Source organism: Schistocerca americana, chromosome 3 (assembly GCF_021461395.2).
Source record: "Schistocerca americana isolate TAMUIC-IGC-003095 chromosome 3, iqSchAmer2.1, whole genome shotgun sequence".
Classification (NCBI taxonomy): domain Eukaryota; kingdom Metazoa; phylum Arthropoda; class Insecta; order Orthoptera; family Acrididae; genus Schistocerca; species Schistocerca americana.
Window position 1 is genome coordinate 961,573,296 of NC_060121.1, and position 23,684 is coordinate 961,596,979.

General features: G+C 44.9%; 1 protein-coding gene across 1 annotated transcript in view; it reads right to left on the reverse strand.

Moving 5' to 3' along the window:
- Positions 1-23,684, reverse strand: part of LOC124606588 (facilitated trehalose transporter Tret1-like) — a 59,066-nt gene that overhangs the window by 29,656 nt on the left and 5,726 nt on the right. The window contains exon 2 of the mRNA XM_047138574.1: positions 10,728-10,997. Coding sequence (XP_046994530.1) covers positions 10,728-10,997 — 270 coding nt within the window. The remainder of the gene's footprint in view (positions 1-10,727; positions 10,998-23,684) is intronic.

The window sequence follows — 23,684 nt, forward strand, 5'->3', positions numbered from 1 at the left end:
CCTCAAGACCCACTGATGTGCTTCAAGTGTTGAACTTCCATACAAGAACTCTTCCGCCCGAACAAGCCTCAGAAGGCCAAACGATACCGACTGACCGCCGTGTCATACACGATAGGCATCACTGGATGCGGATATAGAGGGGCATGTATCAGCACACTGCTCTCCAGGCCGTTGTCAGGTTTCGTGACTGGAGCCGCTTCTTCTCAGTCGAGTAGCTCCTCAAATGGTCTCACAAGAGCTGATGGCCAACAGCTCTCGGCAGACCCAGACGGGCACCCATCCAAGTGCTAGACAAGCCTGATACCGATAACTTCGGTGATCTCGGGAACCGGTGTTAACACTGCCGCAAGGTTGTTGGCCCAAAGTACGAGACCGCATCAAAAACTTCAAATGGTTCAAATGGCTCTAAGCACTATGGGACCTAACATCTGAGGTCATCAGTCCCCTAGATTACTCAAACCTAACTAACCTAAGGACATCATACACATCCATGCCCGAGGCAGGATTCGAACCTGCGACCGTAGCAGAAGGGCGCTTCCGGACTGAAGCGCCTAGAACCGCTCGGCCACAACGGCCGGCGCATCAAAAACTAATCTAGCCGCCCGGAGTGGCCAAGCGGTTCTAGGCGCTACAGCCTGGAACCACGCGACCGCTACGGTCGCAGGTTCGAATCCTGCCTCAGGCATGGATGTGTGTGATGTCCTTAGGTTAGTTAGTTCTAGGGGACTGATGACCTCAGAAGTTAAGTCCCATAATGCTCAGAGCCATTTGACCCATTTTTGAGCTAATCTACACGATGTGCAGCTATAAAAGAACTGCTGATGTAAAACATTTAGTTTCAAAGCATACGTATTTGATTTATATATGCAGACTGAAGCAGTGAATGAAATTTTGTACGGAGGTCGGGTTTCCAACGTGGATCTTCAGCTCACTAGGCAGATGCACTAACCACTATTCGAACCTAGTGCAATGGTTAGCGCATCTGCCTAGCGAGCAGGAGACCCAGGGTCGAAACCCGGTCTCCGTACAAAATGTCATTCATTGCTTCAGTCTGCATATACACGGTGGTCTATTGATAGTCACCGGGCCAAATATCTCACGAAATAAGCGCCTAACGAAAAAACTACAAAGAACGAAACTCGTCTAGCTTGAAGGGGGAAACCAGATGGCGCTATGGTTGGCCCGCTAGATGGCGCTGCCATAGGTCAAACGGATATCAACTGCGTTTTTTTAAAGTAGAAACCCCCATTTTTAATTACATATTCGTGTAGTACGTTAAGAAATATGAATGTTTAGTTGGACCACTTTTTCGCTTTGTGATAGATGGCGCTATAATAGTCACAAACGTATCAGTACGTAGTATCACGTAACATTCCGCCAGTGCGGACGGTATTTGCTCCATGATACATTACCCGTGTTGAAGTGGACCGTTCACCAATTGCGGAAAAGGTCGATATCGTGTAGATGTATGGCTATTGTGATCAAAATACCCAAATGACGTCTGCTTTGTATGCTGCTCGGTATCCTGCACGACATCATCCAAGTGTCCGGACCGTTCACCGCATAGCTACGTTATTTAAGGAAACTGGAAGTGTTCAGCCACATGTGAAACGTCAACCACGACCTGCAACAAATGATGATGCCCAAATAGGTGATTTAGCTGCTGTCGCGGCTAATCCGCACATCAGTAGCAGACAAATTGCGCGAGAATCGGGAATCTCGAAAACGTCGGTGTTGAGAATGCTACATCAACACTCATTGCACCCGTACCATGTTTCTATGTACCAGGAATTGCATAGCGACGACTTTCAACGTCGTTTACAGTTTTGCCACTGGGCACAAAATAAATTACGGGACGATGACAGATTTTTTGCACGCGTTCTATTTAGCGACGAAGCGTCGTTCACCAACAGCGGTAGCGTAAACGGGCATAATATGCACTATCGGGCAACGGAAACTCCACGATGGCTGCGACAAGTGGAACATCAGCGACCTTGGCGGGTTAATGTATGTTGCGGCATTATGGGGGGAAGGATAATTGGCCCGCATTTTATCGATGGCAATCTAAATGGTGCAATGTATGCTGATTTCCTACGTAATGTTCTACCGATGTTACTACAAGGTGTTTCACTGCGTGAAAGAATGGTGATGTACTTCCAACACGATGGATATCCGGCACATAGCTCGCGTGAAGTTGAAGCGGTATTGAATAGCATATTTCTTGATAGGTGGATTGGTCGTCGAAGCATCATACCATGGCCCGCACGTTCACCGGATCTGACGTCCCCGGATTTCTTTCTGTGAGGAAAGTTGAAGGATATTTCCTATCGTGATCGACCGACAACGCCTGACAACATGCGTCAGCGCATTGTCAATGGATGTGCGAACATTACAGAAGGCGAACTACTCGCTGTTGAGAGGAATGTCGTTACTCGTATTGCCAAAAGCATTGAGGTTGACGGACATCATTTTGAGCATTTATTGCATTAATGTGGTATTTACAGGTAATAACGCTGTAACAGCTTGCGTTCTCAGAAATGGTTAGTTCACAAAGGTACATGTATCACATTGGAAAAACGGAAACAACATGTTCAAACGTACATACGTTCTGTATTTTAATTTAAAAAACCTACCTTTTACCAACTGTTGGTCTAAAAAGGTGATCCATATGTTTGTGACTGTTACAGCGCCATCTATCACAAAGCAAAACAAGTGATCCAACTAAAACATTCATATATCTTTACGTACTACACGGACATGTAATAAAAATGCGGGTTCCCATTTAAAAAAACGCAGTTGATATCCGTTTGACCTATGGCAGCGCCATCTAGCGGGCCAACCATAGCGCCATCTGGTTTCCCCCTTCAAGCTAGACGAGTTTCGTTCTTTGTAGTTTCTTCGTTTGATGCTTATTTCGTGAGACATTTGGCCCGGTCGCTATCAATGGACCACCCTATATATATGCAGACAGAAGCAATGAATGAAATTTTGTACGGAGGTCGGGTTTCGAACGTGGATCTCCTACTCGCTAGACAGATGCAGTAACCACCATTCGACCCTCGTGTAATGGTTAGCGCCTCTGCCTACTGAGCAGGAGACCCAGGGTAGAATCCAGATCTGCGTGCAAAATTTCATTCGTTGCTTCAGTCTGCATATATACTTCATACATGTTTGAGACTTGGAAATGAGTCTGGAATCATACAGTTTCATCCGACATATGTCTTTAGTTATTATCACCCTCAACACAATCCCCTCCACTATCACCACAACTACATCCTATAAATTCTTGCTTTTCTCTGCCGTTGGCGAGCAACCTTGGCCGTTTTTAGGTGATCTTCCACCTTCCGTGTGGGCTGGTAGATTACACACAGGGCTGGAAGTTTTCTTCTGTGAGCTCCTTGATGACACGTGCCACTTTTGTTTGCACTGCTTCAACAGACTCAAATCTGCGTCATTTTCATGCAGACTTGACCTCTGGGAATAGATAAAAGTCCCATGGTGTGGCACTCTTTCCCCTACTGCGCGATAATACAAAACGAGCTGTTCTTCATTGAACTTTTTCGATGTACTCAGTCAATCTCATCTGACGTGGATCCCACACCGCACAGCAGTACTCCAGAAGAGGGCGAACAAGCCTGGGGTAAGCAGTCACTTTAGGAGACCTGTTGCGCTTTCCATGTGTTCTGCCAATAAACTTCAGTCTTTGGTTTTTTTTTTTTTTTTTTACTCCGGCTATACCACTATGCCATTTAATTTACTGATATTAGTTAGTTTTGGTGTGGCATCGCTATTCACTATCGTTCCGCTCAACTAAGTGTTGGAACAGCTGAATCGGATTTTCCCCCCCTATGTTGCAGAACTGTTTAAATATTGCTTCACAACCACGTATTTCAAATGAAACGATGAATTCTGTGCAAAGACGAACGGTGTCGCTATGGGGAGCCCCTTAACATTAGTTGCATCGAAATTCTTTACGGAGCAGTTGGAGGTGCAGTCATTGGAAACTGCAGATAAGAAGCCAAGTTCCTGGTTCCGGTATGTCGATGATGCGTTTGTTTTTTGGCGCCATGGCAGGGAGGGACTGCGTCGTTTTCACAATCATCTCAACGGATCAGCCCGAAGATACAGTTCGCCATGGTGGAGGAGTCAGGCAGAAGATTAAATTTTCTTGATGTGCTAGTTTTCAAGAAGGAAGATGATACTATAATTGCGTGGGCTTCCGCGGCCAGAGTCACGAAAGTTTTCTGGGTGTGGTACCACGTCATAATGTATAAAATTACTGTTGCTGGAGTCCCAGAAGAAGGTCGCTGCAACCGTGGCCGAAACGTTGGTTTTTCTCCAGCAGCAGTAGTTTTATACATTATGACGCGGTACCACAACCAGAAAACTTTTTTGTCGAAGGAAGATGGTAGCTTGAGCGACACGGTTTACCATTAACCAACGCACACAGACCGTTACCTTAGAGACTCGAACCACAACCTACTACAAAAGCGAGGCACCGCAAAGACGTTGGCTGACAGAACAACGAAAATCTCTGTTTGACGCAGAATTAAAATATCTCACCAATGCACTGCTGGAAAATGTTTACTCGTTCGCTAAGGTCAAATGAGCCTTAACACCACCGCGTAGAAATCATAGCGACGCTCAACCGCCGGGGAAATCGAAAGTTTTCGTGCACTTCATTAAGGACGTTACTTGCTGCTTAGGAAAAATGATGAAAAAGCGGAACATCGCCGTAATCTAGAGAGCTACCTAGAATATAAGAGGTCATCTAAAATCGGCCAAGGATGTTCGGCTACCGCTGGAAAAAGCAGGAATTTGTATGATTCCGTGTAGTTGTGTGAAGGTGTACGTGGTTACTAGAAAAATAACGATCAAAAAACAACTAGAAGGCCACAGGGACAATTACAGAACAGGGGAGTTTCACAGAACAGCTGTTGCGGAAAATTCTGCACCTTGGAGACCACGACATTCATTTCGATAGAATTCAAGTACTGGCAGCCATAAGTAGATAACACGGAAAGTTTTACAGAGAGGGCTTAGAGATTGTAAAATACCCCAGGAGTTTCGATAGTAAGAAGAAGAAAGTGAAACTGAATGACCTCTGGATTCCGTTGCTGAAGAAGATGTGTACGTCTTCCACCATGGAGTGACAGCAACAGCGGACAACGGCAGCCGACAACGGCCAATTGCGCTCGCGTGTACAAAACATATGACATCACGCCACTGCGCGAAAGTACGCGGAAGTGGAATTTTGCTGTAGTCAGTAGCGAGCCACGTTGTGAAGCGGACGCTCAAAAAAATACGATCCCCCTTGAAAATGTCATCCGCAGATGAGGACGAAACGTTGGTTTTAAGGTGAACTCCATTCGACCACAGCATAATAACCTGGAAAACCTAAGTAATTGTGAACATCAGTCCCGTTATTTTACAGCCACATCTCGTATCTTACTTTAGAAGGAAGGCAGCAGTGTGATTTGGAACCGCGCTTTAGTATCCCCTTCAGCAGAAGTGGATATGGACACGGATGTGCTGACATGGGTCTCCAGAGTATTGTGGCAAGCTGTGACTGACGGCGCGAACGAAGCATTGTGTAGGCCGAACCACTGATTCGGGTGTGTTTATCTCTCGGCGGCAATAGTGTGCCTATGTGTGTTCTTACGCTGGCTTTAACTACCTCGGACCCGGCCTTCGCCTCTTCCCACGCTCTGTTTCCAGCTACTTATTGTTCTGCCGCTGGCGCTTCCCGCATTTTGTGTTTTTCCCCGCACTCGTCTTTGTACAGTCTTCGGACTCTCTGCTCCCTCGTAGACTGACTCGCACGTCGACTTTCGTTCCTCTTCTGGGTTTCAGTACCCCGGCTTTGTAGTCGAGCCATCATCTACTAGTACAGTTTCATATGTGCCGACAGTGACGGTATCGTGCCGTTGTTACGCCGTGTGCAGATACAAAACACACGTATAAGAAAGAGATTGTGGTTACAGGTACCAATGTGTAACATGTAGAGTTGTAAAACTACCGGAGGCTGCCATAGACTATCGTAAGCAAGCTTAGACTGCGGTTGTTTTCGTAGTAGCTTTGGTCAGTTGAGGTCATACCCGTGTTACCTGTTCGTCTGGTCTGTTGCATATCAGTCGGGCGTTACCTCATAAGGATCGTTTTGTTTATGCACGCGACTAGTGCTCACAAGAGCTTCCACCACCGCACATACAACTGATCTTAATGAAGAAATTTGTTAGGGCCCTATGTCAAGATGGACCCTGCTTCAACTACCTCTCCCAGAAACTTCCCTACATCACATAAGAGAAACTGAAAGCTGGAATTTTTATTGGTTCTCAAGTACAGAAAATAATGAAGGATGAGTTCGATCAGACAATGAAGAAGAGAGAAAAAGACGGATCGGTCGCCTTCCCATCAGTTACTGAGAACTTTCTAGAGGAAAACAGAGATCCTAAGTAGAAGGCCATTACTGAAAAAATGTTGCAAAATTTCAAGATGATTGGCTGTAATATGAATGTGAAAGTCCGCTTCCTACACTCGTAAATTACTGATGACACTCCCACTAAAGCAGAGTTATTAAACACGGTTTACCGAAACGCCTTCACCAAAGAAGATATTCCTGAACTCCAATCAAGTACAACTACCAAGATGAGAAATAAAGAAGTAAATATCCTCGGTGTAACAAAGTAGCTTAAATCACTTAATAGAGGCAAGGCCTCCGGGGCAGATTGTATACCAGTCACATTCTTCTCAGACTACGCTGATAAAATAGCTCCATATTTAGCAATTATATACAACCACTCGCTCACAGAAAGATCCGTACCTAAAGACTGGAAAATTGCTCAAGTCACACCAATACCCAAAAAGGGAAGTAGGAGTAATCCGCTGAATTACAGGCCCATATCACTAACGTCAATTTGAAGTAGGGTTTTGCAATATATACTGTATTCGAACATTATGAAGTACCTCGAAGGAAACGATTTATTGACGCGTGGTCAGCACGGATTCAGAAAATATCGTTCTTGTGAAACACAACTAGCTCTTTATACTCATGAAGTAATAAGTGCTATCGTCAGGGGATGTCAAATTGATTCCATATTTTTAGATTTCCAGAAGGCTTTCGACACAGTTCCTCACAAGCGTCTTCTAACCAAACTGCGTGCCTACGGAGTACCGCCTCAGTTGTGCGACTGGATTCGTGATTTCCTTTCAGAAAGGTCACAGTTCGTAGTAACAGACGGAAAGTCATGAAGTAAAACAGACGTAATATCCGGCGTTCCCCAAGGAGTGTTATAGGCCCTCTATTGTTCGTGATCTATATTAACGACATAGGAGACAATCTGAGTAGCCGTCTTAGAGTGTTTGCAGATGATGCTGTCATTTACCGTCTTGTTAATTCATCACATGATGAAAACGACTTGCAAAATGATTTAGATAAGATATCTGTATGGTGCGAAAAGTGGCAATTGGCGCAGAATAAAGAAAAGTATGAAGTTATTCACATGAGTACTAAAAGAAATCCGCTAAATTTCGATTACGCGGTAAGTCACACAAATCTGAAGGCTGTAAATTCAGCTAAATACTTAGGGATTACAATTACAAATAACCTAAATTGGAACGATCACATAGATAATATTGTGAGTAGAGCAAACCAAAGACTGCGATTCATTGGCAGAACACTTAGAAGGTGCAACAGGTCTACTAAAGACACTGCTTACACCACGCTTGTCCGCCCTATTCTGGAGTATTGCTGTGCGTTGTGGGATCCGCATCAGGTGGGACTGACGGATGATATCGAAAAAGTACAAAGAAGGGCAGCTCGTTTTGTATTATCTCGAAATAGGGGAGATAGTGTCACAGACATGATACGTGAATTGGAGTGACAATCATTAAAACAAAGGCCTTTTTCGTAGCGACGGGATCTTCTCATGAAATTTCAATCACCAGTTTTCTCTTCCGATTGCGAAAACGTTCTGTTGGCACCCACCTACATAGGGAGAAATGATCATCACGATAAAATAAGAGAAATCAGGGCTTACACAGAAAAATTTAAGTGCTCGTTTTTCCAGCGTGCCATTCGAGAGTGGAACGTAGAGAGACAGCTTGAAGGTGGTTCATTGAACCCTCTGCCAGGCACTTTATTGTGAATAGCAGAGTAATCACGTAGATGTAGATGTAGAACTACTTTCCGGAAAATTTGGGACATTATAGTGAATAGAAGGGAGAAACACCAAGATGTTAAGATTGAGAGGAGATAACATGAGAACTGGACTGCAGCTGTGATGTTCGTCTAGTGTTGGATGTTGAAGAGGGATATTCATCATATGCCAGGATCTGCAAGGAAGTCAAAGAAGAGAAAGTTTAAAAATTAATGAAACATTGTTGACTTCTTGTTTTTATACATGGCAGTCACGAAATAAATTAGGGTAGTTCTACAGAGTATTTTTAAATGAGAAACTGGGTGAATATGGTAAAGATTTGCATATTTTATTCGTTGATTTTAAGAAGGCCTATGACTGCATACATCGCAAGAGCCTGCTCAACTGTTTAAGGGAGTTTGGCATAGCAGAGGAACTCATCAATCTTATAAAGATCTGTCTGAACGAAACACGTGCAAAGGTGAAGATGGGAAATCGCGTAACTGAGGAATTTGAAATTGTGACAGGACTCAGGCAAGGAGATGGGTTGTCCCCTATCCTGTTCAACTTTGCCCTCGAGAAGATTGTACGCGAGACCTTCCAAGAGAACAAAGGGATTGAAATCGAAGGAAAGAGACTGGCATAATTAGCCTATGCAGACGACATCTGTTTACTCTCTAGGTCGGAAGAGGAGTTGGAGCAAATGACCAAAGCACTAAAGGAGGCTGCCAGCAAATTTGGGCTAAACATAAAGGAAGCTAAGACAGAGTACCTCGTTATGACGCGTGGTCGTTGTCAGACTGCTGATCATCTACAATCACTGCAGGTTGGGGACCATTCCTACAAGAGAGTGCAAGAGTTCAAATGCCTAGGGGCACTTTTCACTGAGGACTCGTCATGTGAAGCAGATATCAATGCCAGAATACAAGCAGGAAACCGATCTTACCACAGCCTAGCACAACTGCTTCGGTCCAAACCTCTCTCCAGACAGTTCAAGATTCGACTGTACAAAACGCAGATCCAGCCTGTTGTTCTATATGGCTGTGAGACATAAAGTATCCGGAAACAGGACTTCAACAAGCTCCTCGTTTTTGAGAGAAAAGTGCTTCGGAAGATCTTCGGTCTGGTTCTGGATGCAGATACAGGGGAATGGAGGATCAGATACAACCAAGAGCTTGAGGAACTATACCAGCAGCCGAACATAGCAGGAGCTGTCAAAGCCAAACGAATGCAGTGGGCCGGCCATGTGGCCCGGATGGAGGATCACAGATGGCCTCGGAAGCTCCTGGATTTTACACCTACAGGAAAGAGACCGCCAGGGAGACCCAAGAAGCGTTGGAGGGATGGACTCCATGAAGATTTAGAACAAATGTCAATAGATGTGGACGAATGGCGGATAGCAGCAATGGACAGAATACAGTGGAGGAGGAAACTTGTAGATGCGTGCAGTCCACTGGGCCTGATCACGTAGTAGTAGTAGTACTAGTTTTATTTTTTAAATGTGTTTTGATTAAATACTCTTAGTGTGTGAAATGGTGTTTGAATATATCTGTAGGCTCAAAAGTTAAAATCGTCAAAATATTACTTCTTATGTTGCTGAAAACCTAAAGTGATAGATAAAAATAAAAGTTATTTCACGAATCAGCATAAAAAATTGATTCAAGAACGCCTACTTTCAACAAATCATGTGACAAAAAGTTTTGAAATGCAGACTAGTGTTATTTATTGTCCATTGTGCAAGGCCGCGCGGGATTAGGCGAGCGGTCTCAGGCGCTGCAGTCATGGACTGTGCGGCTGGTCCCGGCGGAGGTTCGAATCCTCCCTCGGGCATGGGTGTGTGTGTTTGTCCTTAGGACAATTTAGGTTAAGTAGTGTGTAAGCTTAGGGACTGATGACCTTAGCAGTTATGTCACATAAGATTTCACACACATTTGAACATTTCATCATTGTGCATGAAAAGTATTCTTGTAACATGTGTAGATTATCTTGCGTGCACATTATTCATCGTTGATAGCTGTGATTATGGTTTTGTTATTTTGATCAATACCAAACTCGTGAATAAAATGACTGGCGTACATCGTGAAATTTCATATATGTCACTTAATTGTCTCAGCCTCAATGTCCTAGTCATGTGCAGTAGCAATCCACTTCAGCCAACATTACCTCGACCATATTACCACAATTTGCAGAATTTTGGATTTTTTCCGGTGCCTTAAGAACCAGCTACAACTTCCACATGGGCTCCAATCTTATACAGAAGAGGCTAGTATCTCGCACACAGTAGTAACATTTGTAGCGGGAGGGTTTCATGTAATTTACTGTTGCGGCTGTCTGGCATAAGGTAATTTAATAGCTTGATAAAGTCTTTTTCTCTTGTACAAGTATACTTCTTATGTCGTATTTGTGATTTTACCACGTATACATAACCAATAAAAAAAAACAAGGCAATAGTTAATGTATTTTGAGGGATATGAAAGGGGGGTGAGGATGAATTGGTTGCAGGTGACGTTTGTAACCACTAAGTCCTGCAAGGGTCAAGAAAACATTAGGCTGGAGTTACGACGAGTACAGATCGTATGAAGCGTGTACCTTCATCCTCTGAAGTTCAGAAGAGATGTCGCTGTTGTCGTTTCGCAGTCGCCGGAGAGATTCCGCGGCGTCTTCATCCCTGCCCTTGGCCAGCAGGTAGTAGGGCGACTCTGGCGCCCAGAAGAAGGTCACCAGAAACAAGAGAGTTGCACTGAGACCTATGGCTGCTAGCGTAGTGTACGAGACGAAGGGGCCGATGCAGTAGTCGATCATGAAGCCCGTCGTTATCGACGGCTGTTGTACCATAGACAGCGCACCCCTGATGTTGGCCTGCAAATAGGGAGTAATTGCATTATAAGAAATCATTAAACCTCCATGTAAAAAAAAGAGAAAACTTGATGGAATTTTCTTAATTCTGTTGTTTATAAAAGGCAAAGGTGATGTACAACTTACTTTTATCCTTTCTGTTAGAGGTTCCAGACAATAAGAATCCGTATAGGTTACTGTTACTGCAATTACTAATTAAATAATTAAAAACTAATAAACTGAAGAAACTGCAAAAAGGTGGGAGCTTAAGGAGATGGGACCTGGACAAACTGAAAGAACCAGAGGTTGTACAGAGTTTCAGGGAGGGCATAAGGGAACAATTGACAGAAATGGGGGAAAGAAATACAGTAGAAGAAGAATGGGTAGCTTTGAGGGATGAAGTAGTGAAGGCAGCAGAGGATCAAGTAGGTAAAAAGGCGAGGCCTAGTAGAAATCCTTGGGTAACAGAAGAAATACAGAATTTAACTGACGAAAGGAGAAAATATAAAAATACAGTTAATGAAGCAGGCAAAAAGGAATACAAACGTCTCAAAAATGAGATCGACAGGAAGTGCAAAATGGCTAAGCAGGGATGGCTAGAGGACAAATGTAAGGATGTAGAGGCTTATCTCACTAAGGGTAAGATAGATACTGCCTACAGGAAAATTAAACAGACCTTTGGAGAAAAGAGAACCACTTGTATGAATATCAAGAGCTCAGATGGCAACCCAGTTCTAAGCAAAGAAGGGAAAGCAGAAAGGTGGAGGGAGTATATAGAGAGTCTATACAAGGGCTACTTGAGGACAATATTATGGAAATGGAAGAGGATGTAGATGAAGACGAAATGGGAGATACGATACTGCGTGAAGAGTTTGACAGAGCACTGAAAGACCTGAGTCGAAACAAGGCCCCCGGAGTAGACAACATTCCATTGGAACTACTGACGGCCTTGGGAGAGCCAGTCCTGACAAAACTCTACCATCTGGTGAGCACGATGTATGAAACAAGCGAAATACCCTCAGACTTCAAGAAGAATATAATAATTCCAATCCCAAAGAAAGCAGGTGTTGACAGATGTGAAAATTACCGAACTATCAGTTTAATAAGTCACAGCTGCAAAATACTAACACGAATTCTTCACAGACGAATGGAAAAACTGGTGGATGCCGACCTCGGGGAAGATCAGTTTGGATTCCGTAGAAATGTTTGAACACGTGAGGCAATACTAACCTTACGACTTATCCTAGAAGAAAGATTAAGAAAAGGCAAACCTACTTTTCTAGCATTTGTAGACTTAGAGAAAGCTTTTGACAATGTTGACTGGAATACTCTCATTCAGATTCTGAAGGTGGCAGGGGTAAAATACAGGGAGCGATAGGCTATTTACAATTTGTACAGAAACCAGACGGCAGTTATAAGAGTCGAGGGACATGAAAGGGAAGCAATTGTTGGGAAGGGAGTAAGACAGGGTTGTAGCCTCTCCCCGATGTTATTCAATCTGTATATTGAGCAAGCAGTAAAGGAAATAAAAGAAAAATTCGGAGTAGGTATTAAAATCCATGGAGAAGAAATAAAAACTTTGAGGTTCGCCGATGACATTGTAATTCTGTCAGAGACAGCAAAGGACTTGGAAGAGCAGTTGAACGGAATGGATAGCGTCTTGAAAGGAGGATATAAGATGAACATCAACAAAAGCAAAACGCGGATAATGGAATTTAGTCGAATTAAGTCGGGTGATGCTGAGGGAATTAGATTAGGTAATGAGACACTCAAAGTAGTAAAGGAGTTTTGCTATTTGGGGAACAAAATAACTGATGATGGTCGAAGTAGAGGATATAAAATGTAGGCTGGCAATGGCAAGGAAAGCGTTTCTGAAGAAGAGAAATTTGTTAACATCGAGTATAGATTTAAGTGTCAGGAAGTCATTTCTGAAAGTATTTGTATGGAGTGTAGCCATGTATGGAAGTGAAACATGGACGATAAATAGTTTGGACAAGAAGAGAATAGAAGCTTTCGAAATGTGGTGCTACAAAAGAATGCTGAAGATTAGATGGGTTGATCTCATAACTAATTAGGAAGTATTGAATAGGATTGGGGAGAAGAGAAGTTTGTGGCACAAATTGACCAGGAGAAGGGATCGGTTGGTAGGACATGTTTTGAGGCATCAAGGGATCACCAATTTAATATTGGAGGGCAGCGTGGAGGGTAAAATTCGTAGAGGGAGACCAAAAGATGAATACGCTAAGCAGATTCAGAAGGATGTAGGTTGCAGTAGGTACTGGGAGATGAAGAAGGTTGCACAGTATAGAGTAGCATGGAGAGCTGCATCAAACCAGTCTCAGGACTGAAGACCACAACAACAACCACAAATTAAATAATAGGTAAATGCTTAAATTGCCCTGTATATTTTACTCGAAATAGTGTAATGAGCGCTATGTCGGCCAAATCCAGAAAGCTTTCATGTCTTTTCAGCCTGTTATTTACTTGGAACAGATTGTTTACTTAACACAACGATTGCGCGCCATCACCACACTATCTTTTAAGCATTCTCATACGTACAAGTCGAGCCTGCAGCCCAATGTTCCTTGGGAAGTCCGATTATCGCTGTTATTATTATGCAGATTATTTCATTGCTTTGAAACTAAACTCAAACAGAGTCATGTGTCACCAGACTTTCCTGATTTCCAACAACGGATTATAGACCTGATGAGACAGGTAAATGAGGATAAAATATATGTTATGTAACCTTGTTTCACGAAAATTTTATTTCTAATTTCAAAAACCTTTAAAAAAAATTCCACACCAGTCAAAACAAAGCCAGCATTACATTGGCGAGCGTGACAGAACCAACATTTATTATATTCAGGGTGTTTCACTAAATATGTTTGCCCCTGTAAGTTACGTAGTAATAGGCGACGGGAATATTTATTGCGGTAGGTCACCATGAGAAACGTTACATTGTCTGCAGAGCTATTAACATAGTTTATTCTGTTATTATCCAAAGAGTTACAGCAACACCAGCTGTGTATACATCAATTTAGATTACATTCCTATCTCTTTTAGTGTGGGAGCTACAACCCTTCAAAGTTTCAGGGGCCGATACCACACACGCTGCGCATAACGGAATGCGCCTTCTAAATGTGGTGTCGCCGAGTTGTAACGTCGCCGGTGTCACGGAGCGAGAAGCTTCCTCGATGCGCTGTTAGACTACCGACTGTCGCCGCACACGGCCGTATACCAGACAGTTCGAGCCACACAAACAAACGGGGCTCAATATACCCCAGTTACTGACATCGGATGAAGATGGCATACACGAACAAGGAGTATGACATGTTGCTAATGCTCGGCGAGTGCCGACACGATGCCACTGGAGCAGCCATGGTGTACACCGTGAGATATCCTAGGCGGCAGACTCCGGCCACCATTACATTCTTACGTGCCGAACAACGACTTTGTGAAACAGGCAGCTTGGTAATGCACCGCAGACGAAGGACTGCAAGAAGTGAGGAGACGGAGGTGTTTGTTTTAGCTGCAGTACGCCACGATCCTCATGTCAGCTTACAAGCCGTTGCTGCAGTCGCTGGTGTCACTCTCACATCTGTGTACACGGTCACAGGTTTCACCTGTACCGTCTATCACTGACCCAGGAGCTGCATGGGAATGATTTCCGTGCGAGAGTTATATTCTGTGAATGGGTCATGCATAATATCCCGCTGGAGTCTTTAAAAGGTGTTATGTTCCCTGATGAGTCCACGTTCACAAATTATGGTGCAGTGATTCGCCATAACGTGCACTACTGGGCCACTGACAATCCCCTGTGGGTACTACTTGTCGACCGTCAACGTAGGTGGTCTATTAAGGTATGGTGTGGAATCCTTGGGGATGAAATCGTCGGTCCACACAACTTCCCAGGTACACTGACGGGTGAGATATATCGCGCGTTTATAGTCGACAGTTTGGGTGGTCTCCTTGAACATGTGTATCTACACATGAGAGTACATATGTGGATGGTGTCCGATTGTCACCCAGCCCATTCCGCTCGTGCTGTTGTGGAAGAACTGAACAACAGGTTTGCAGGAAGGTGGTTGGGGCACCATGATCCTCATTCATGGCCCACAAGGTCACCCAATTTAACACCATTAGATTTCTTTTTGTGGGGACATCTAAAGGATCGTATTTATGTCATTGAGCCCACATCCCCAGACGATCTAAAACGGCGCATCGATGACGCTTGTTGCTCCGTGACACCGGCGATGCCCGCATCTCGTGGTCGTGCGGTAGCTGGCTCTGAGCACTATGGTTATCAGTCCCCTAGAACTTAGAACTACTTAAACCTAACTAACCTAAGGACATCACACAACACCCAGCCATCACGAGGCAGAGAAAATCCCTGACCCCGCCGGTAATCGAACCCGGGAACCCGGGTGTGGGAAGCGAGAACGCTACCGCACGACCACGAGATGCGGGCCGTGTGGTAGCGTTCTCGCTTCCCACGCCCGGGTTCCCGGGTTCGATTCCCGGCGGGGTCAGGGATTTTCTCTGCCTCGTGATGGCTGGGTGTTGTGTGATGTCCTTAGGTTAGGTAGGTTTAAGTAGTTCTAAGTTCTAGGGGACTGATGACCTCAGAAGTTAAGTCCCATAGTGCTCAGAGCCTCTCAAAACACAACTTTCCGTTGTTATGCTCTTCGCGTTCCAAGCATTGCATGCCGCTTATTTTCCTCACTAGACGGCGTTCATAGGGCGTCAATAAATCTGTAAACACGGATACGGGTAAGAGATGGGCTTGAATTTTTTCACGAGATATAAAAGAGTGAAGTTTGCTCATTGTAAACATCGATAATGGGACGAAGAAAGGAGCTTTCAACAGAAAAACGTTCTGAAATTGGGTCTTTTCGTGCATCCGGTCTTACTATACGACAAACAGCACTCCAAGAACATGTTTCCTTGGGGTGTGTCCATTTTACCTTGCAAAATCATGCGGATACTGGCCAGAATATGGATCGATCTCGAAAGGGTGGGTCAAAAGTCACATCAAAAAGTGATGACAAATAAATAGTAGTCAGAAGTAAACGTGATGGATTCAAAACAGAGCCAGCCGCGCAGGGTAGCCACGCGGTCTTGGGCATCTTGTCATGGTTCGCGCGGCTCACCCCGTCGGAGGTTCGAGTCCTCCCTCGGGGATGGGTGTGTGTGTGTGTGTGTGTGTGTGTGTGTGTGTGTGTGTGTGCGTGTGTGTGTGTGTGTGTGTGTGTGTGTGTGTGTGTGGTCCTTAGTGTAAGTTAGTTTAAGTTAGATTAAGTAGTGTGTAAGCTTAGGGACCGATGACCTCAACAGTTTGGTCCCATAAGACCTTAACACAAATTTACAATTTCAAAAACAGCGCCAGTTTTAGTAGGAGAACTCAACTTTAATAGGGGAAATCCGGTGAGTGTCAGTACTTTGAAAAGACGTCTTCAGGCAGTGAACCTTCACGGGCGTGCGCCGGCTGAGAAACCATTACTGACGGGTAATAGTAGGCAGGACAGGCTATGAGCAGACAACATGAAAGTTGGGCAGTAAATCAATGGAAAAAGTTACTTTTCACTACCGAAACCGAATTTCAGGTCTTTCGCACAAAGCGATGCGAGTTTTCTCGCCGGTTGCCAGGTGAACGAATGTTACACCAATGCGTATCATCAACATTAAAGCATGGAATGGGTTCTCTCATGGTCTGGGGATGTTTTGGTGGCGGTAAGACCGATGATCTTCTACAAATAAACAGAACAATGAAGAAAGAGGATTACCGTCGTATTCTACAGTATCAAGCAAAGTCATGTGGAAGACGTTTGCCGCAGCTCGTGGTCGTGCGGTAGCGTTCTCGCTTCCCACACCCGGATTCCCGGGTTCGATTCCCGGCGGGGTCAGGGATTTTCTCTGCCTCGTGATGACTGGGTGTTGTGTGATGTCCTTAGGTTAGTTAGGTTTAAGTAGTTCTAAGTTCTAGGGGACTGATGACCATAGCTGTTAAGTCCCATAGTGCTCAGAGCCATTTGAACCATTTGAAGATGTTTGATTGGCAAGGTATTCGTCCTACAGCTATATAACAACCTTAAACTCACTTAAAAACTGTGTAAAGTGTATTTGGCAAAGAAGGAACTGAAAAATATGATCTGGCCGTCCCAATCTCCTGACTATAATCCTACTGAACTGCTTGGAATCTCTTGGGTAGAGCAGTTAAATCAAGGCCTAATACAAACGTTCATCGCCTCTGGACCAGACTACAAGAGGAATGGCGGCATATCACCGAGGAAACCGTGATGAAGGTGACAGCAAGAATGTCTCGCGAATGCAGAGCAGAGATTAAAGCCAAAGGAGGCTGTTTTGAGGAGAGTAAGTTTTGACTGCATGTAATTAGTTTCAATAAAAGATTCCAAATCTGACGTGTAAGTATTTCAAACATTTCTAGTTCCAATTTGCGTACGTCTGACAACGTAAAATAGTGCAAGATGTTCGAAATTCCGAGGAAAGTGGGGGTAAGCTATAGGGAGAGACGGGTCATATACAATATGTACAACAGCCAAGAGGGAATAATAAGAGTGGACGACCAAGAACGAAGTGCTCGTTATACAAAGGGTGTGAGACAAGGATGTAGTCTTTCGCCCCTTCTGTTCAATCAGTACATCGAGGAAGCAATAATGGAAATAAAAGAAAGATTCAGGAGTGGAATTAAATGATTCCATTCGCTGATGACATTGCTATCCTGAGCGAAAGTGAAGAAGAATTACAATATCTGCTGAACGGAATGAACAGTCTAATGAGTGCAGGATATGGATTGAAAGTAAATCGAAGAAACACTAAGGTAATGAGAAGTAGTAGAAATGAGAACAGCGAGAAACAGGATTGATGGTCACGAAGTAGATGAAGTTAAGAAATTCTGCTACCTAGGCAGTAAAATAACCAATGACGGACGGAGCAAGCAGGACATCAAAAGAAGACTAGCAATGGCAAAAAGCACATTCCTGGCCACGAGAGGTCTACTAGTATCAAATATTAGCCTTGATTTTAGGAAGAAATTTCTGAGGATGTACGTCTGGAGTACATCATTGTATGGTAGTGAAACATGGACTGTGGGAAGACCGGTACAGAAGAGAATTGAAGCATTTGAAATGTGGAGCTTCAGACGAAAGTTGAGAATTAGGTGGACTGATAAGGTAAGGGATGAGGAACAGAATCGGAGAGGGAAGGAATGTGTGGAACACACTGATAAGGATAAGGGACAGGATGATAGGACATCTGTTAAGACATGATGGAATGACTTCTATGGTACTAGAGGGAGCTGTAGAGGACAAAAATTGTAGAGGAAGACAGTTTGGAATACATCCAGCAACTAATTGAGGACATAGGTTGGAAGTGCTACTCTGAGATGAAGAGGTTAGCACAGGCGAGGAGTTTGTGGCAGGCTGCATCAAACCAGTAAGAAGACTGAAGACCAAAAAAAAAAAAAAAGAAAAATGCACGCAGTCAAATTTTACTCTCTTCAAAATCGGCTCCATTGGTTTTAATCACTGCTCTGCATACTGTTTCGGTACGAGCGTGCAAAATTGTAACATTATACAGAGAATGCTCCACTGAATAATTCGATGTAGGGAACCTGGGGCAGGAGAAGGCATCTTAAGGAGATATGGAAGTAAACTTGTTTATCGCCTTGTCTAGCATTGCTGTTTTCCAGCTTATTTACAAGTAATATGCGTAGAAGTTTACACGCAGTGTGCTGTTTATTTACATTCATCTTCTTTATTTCCTGCCAGGAAAGAGGGAGGACGAGCCTGATTACCAGGAAGTCATGACGTAGATCTGCTCAAAAGTCATGCTGTAATAGAGAATCAATGCTCTTTTGGGCATTGCGAGTATTCAGTGCTGAAGGATGAAACCTGAAGTTGAAGAATTATATCTGTTGCGTTAATTTGGTCATCTCCAAGACCTACAAGCAAATAAGGGGATACCACGTAGACACTGGAAAGACGTCAAGTACTTTCTATTTTTATTGTCAATTACGAACGAACTATTAAATTTTAAGTTTTCTCCTTATGTGGTGTCGCAAGTCTGTTGTAGCAACTCCCGTTATTAGGCCTAATTTTTTAAAGCAAATGGGGCGTTACACTTCGTTGATACCGCACTTCACAAAATACTTCCAGATTAGGGATGATGCCATTCTGTAATACGACAAAATTCCGACGACGACGGGGAGAAACTACAATATAGACCAGATGGGGAGTGTCTCGCACGCCGTATGTACACGCATGCCATCGAAATACCACGTCAAATGCTGACAGTTCCATTATTGCATCAGCAATGCCTTACCAGTTCTTATGCCATGTGTGTTGCTCGCTTTTGTTATTAAAGTAGCATTGACCGCCTTTCCATTTCCTATAATAATGCAACATTTTAAAGCAATTGAAATTTAGGGAATAAAAATTACTATTTTTAAAAAAAGGTTTATTTGAAAACCAAACATTTTTGGTACTGCTATTATGGATAATTAATTGATATTTCTGTTTTTTAACCCGGTTATTAGCAAAAAATAAAAAAAAACATCTGTTGTAACCAAGACCAAACAAATGCCGAAAAATAATAGTTACTCAGAACTAAAACCTACACCATGATGTACCTATTTTGCTGACGGCCAATCTATTTAGTGATTTTTCCAGTAGGAGTCATTTTCTTAAAGGGCGTCAGCCTTCAGTTAGTATTGACGTGTCCAGAATGAGATTTTCACTCTGCAGCGGAGTGTGCGCTGATATGAAACTTCCTGGCAGATTAAAACTGTGTGCCCGACCGAGACTCGAACTCGGGACCTTTGCCTTTCGCGGGCAAGTGCTCTACCATCTGAGGTACCGAAGCACGACTCACGCCCGGTACTCACAGCTTTACTTCTGCCAGTATCTCGTCTCCTACCTTCCAAACTTTACAGAAGCTCTCCTGCGAACCTTGCAGAACTAGCACTCCTGAAAGAAAGGATATTGCGGAGACATGGCTTAGCCACAGCCTGGGGGATGTTACCAGAATGAGATTTCACTCTGCAGCGGAGTGTGCGCTGATATGAAACTTTCTGGCAGATTAAAACTGTGTGCCCGACCGAGACTCGAACTCGGGACCTTTGCCTTTCGCGGGCAAGTGCTCTACCATCTGAGATACTGGCAGAAGTAAAGCTGTGAGTACCGAGCGTGAGTCGTGCTTCGGTAGCCCAGATGGTAGCGCACTTGCCCGCGAAAGGCAAAGGTCCCGAGTTCGAGTCTCGGTCGGGCACACAGTTTTAATCTGCCACGAAGTATCAGTATTGACGTTGATTCATTATCCAAGAAGTTACATCTCATTGAGGCCGTCTGCCTACATATAAATGTTGCTGTTACTTTCATACTCGAGAAGACGCTTACTTTTCAAAACTGTTTATTCCCATTAAGAAGGAATTGTCTTTCAAAAGTAATTTTTTTTACATGGTACTTAACGCACGTCGGAGACGACGTATTGTTTCTGGTTAATTAAACTTGTTCTACCGAATGTACATGAACATTTATTGTCCACTAAAGCAGGCGGACGCAACAATACACTGATGTGACAAAAAGTATCACGGTATACCTTCTAATATCCTGTCGCGCCACCCTTTGCCCGGTTTAATGCAGCGACTCGAAGTGGTAGTGACTCAACAAGGCGTTGGAGGTTCCCCGCAGAAATATTGAGCCATGCTGACTCTATAGCCATCAATAATTGCGAAAGTGCTGCCGGTGCAGGATTGTGTGTACGAAATGACCTCTCGATTGTGTCTCATAAATGTTCGATAGGATTCATGTCGGGCGATCTGGGTGACCAAACCATTCCCTCGAACTGTCCACAATGTTTTCCAAAACTTTCGCGAACAACAGTGGCTCGGAAACACGCCGCATTGTCATGCATAAAAGTTCCACTTTTTTGTGGGAATCAAAAAGGCCTCCATGTAGCTAAACATCCAGAGGATCCAGTCCATTCCACGTAAAGACAGCCCATATCACTATGGAGCCAACCGACAGCTTGCAAACCGCCTCGTTGACAACTTGGCTCCATAGCTTCGTGGAGTTTGCACCACATTAGAACCCTACCATCAGCTCCCCATCAACTCTCACCGACTGTAATCAGGTCTCAGTTGATCAGGCTTCGTCTAGAGTCCATCCGATGTGGTTACGAGCCTAGGAGACACGCTGCAGGCGATATGGTGTGTTTAGCAAAGGCACTTGCGTTGGTCTTCTGCTGCGACAGATCTGAGCCGTGCATTGCTCCTGTTCCCGCCATCATTTATTTTACGACCTGCTTTTTATATACTTCGAGCTCACTACGATAATTTAAATTACTACTGTCACTGATTTACTGCTTTGCCTGACCGTGAGTGGCGCTAGCAACGCTTATCGATGTATCCCATCTCGTTGTATCTTTGCTCAACAGCTATGACTTTCCGGTCGTTGTCTGTCGTAAGAGAGTTCGCGTCGCGAGTTCGGGTCTGCCAGTCAGCTGGAACGTGTCTGGAGCGCAGTCCGGGCTTGCCAGTCAGGGAGTTGTAACTAGTGCAGTCAGGTTGGAGCAGTGAGGTCTGCGTCGGCATGGCTTGCCCGACCATTGCTGCCACGCATCACTTGAGCCGGACCACGCGTTTTGGCTCACTGATCGTTCATGAGTCGGCTGTGTATGTATGTGCATCGACTCCCGACTTGTCTTCATGTTTGCTTAGTTTCTGTTCGGTATCGCTCAGGTCTTCGTGCAAGTGTTTGTCAGGTTGTGTGTGTAGTTGGCGTTATTTTCACTGACGACTATTTTAGATGTTGTCGGCATGCTGAGGGAGTCAGTCGGAACGTGCTATAAGTCCCTCCAGATCCTTGAGCGTCATGCACTCCGCCTCGCCTTCCATATACGCTTCCCGTCCCCCACATGGATCCTCTATGATCTCATTCCTTTCCCCCATCTGCTCCTATTCCTCGAACATATCCGCATCCTCTACACCTCCCGCCGCCTTGATCCCCCTCACCCCCTGGTTGCTCCTCTCCTCTCCCGTCCCCGCCCCCTGCCACGTCTTCACTGTTGTGTCCCCCCTACCCACCATCTCTACACCCTTCATCTCCTTTCCCAAGGTGGTTTTCATCAACTCCCCCTCCCAGATGATGCCCTCTCTCCCTCCATTTATCCCTCCTGTCGACTCTGATCCTCACACCCCCTCCTTTCCTCTGTCCTTTTCCTGGGCTCCCTCTCCCCCCATTCCATCCTCTTTTTTCCCCACCTCCCCTCTCTCTGCCCCCTTCTCTCCCCCAAGTCCTTTTGCATTTCCCTCCTCTGCCTCCTCTCATTCCCTCTCGCGTCTGCCCTGCCCCTCTCCCCCTTTATTAGTCCTCTCCCTCCTTGGTTCCCACCCCTTTTTGTTTTTTTCCTTCCTCCCTCCTTGTTCTTCCCCCTCCTCCAGGTCCCCCCCCCCCCCCCCCCAATCTGCCTTTGGCTCGGGAGTGTCTTCTTTGTGCCGCCCTTTTCGTGCCGTGTTTTACAGTAAGTGTTTTACAGTGAGTGTTCCATGTTGTGTTTTTTGGGAAGTGTTGCGAACGGCCATCATACTGTTGCTGGGTGTGCTTTTTATCTCTTGCGAACAGAAACCAGACTGTCGTCGTGTTTTTTAATTGTGTGTGTACTATGTTACTTGTCTGATTCCTGTGTCTTTTATTAACATTGCCAACGGCTTTTGCTTTCTGTTTTAACTTTCCGCATTTTTCCGCCATTTTACACTTTACGTCACCGTTTTATCGCCTGTTTTTCTTGTTTCTTTTCTTCTTCCGTTTTTAAAATAAAAGTCTGTAGGCTGTAGAGCAGCGTACTAAGCTGCTGCCAGCCCGCCCCCTTCGGGGGAAATTGAAAATCAATAAAGGAAAAAAAATCGGGACGTCGGAAGAGGAGAGTTCACGGCGGCAGTTCGTGTCGTGAGTTGGGCCCTGGCAAGGAGCGGCAACGCGTCTGGAGTGCAGCCCAGGCCAGCCAGTCGCCGGCTTGCAGCAGCAGTGAGTCCTGCGTGGACGTCGCCCTCCCGACCGTTGCTGCCACGCATCACTTAAGCCGGGCCTGACCTTTGGTGGAGTGGTGGTCGGTCGGTTGGTCCGAGGACATCTCCGTGCGGCGTAGTCGACTGGGCCGCTGGCGGTCTCTGCGCAGTGTCAGAGTCTATCTGGAGCTGTCCGATCGGTACGAGCATCGTCGCTCGCCGACCCAAGACGTGTAGGTTAAGTGGTTTTGAGCATTACGTTGTTGGTTCCGACGTTGCTGTTGTGGAGGTTTTCCTGTGAGCAACAACGAGTGAAGTGTTCGAGATAGCCGCCGTCAGGTGGAACTGATTAAATTAATTTATCGATAGTTAAGTGCACCAGCGGTATTTTCTGCATTGTGGCCGTTAGTGTTCTGGTTACCTGCCCTGGCCGCTAGCGTAATATTTAGGCAGTGTCTTTTCTTCATCGGTTGTTGCCGCCCAACATGGTGTGTAGATTTGGCCGCTCTGTTCACATCCGCGTTTGTTTGCGGATAGTGATACTTCTAACTTTTTTGGGGGCTTGAATTCTCGTGTACTCCGTCGTGGCAAGCAAGCGGTTGGTCGGTCGGTCTCTGACTGTCCCTTGGTTGTGTTCGGACGAATAGAGTGTAGTTGGGCTCACTGCCTGTCTCGCCTAAGTGAAGGAG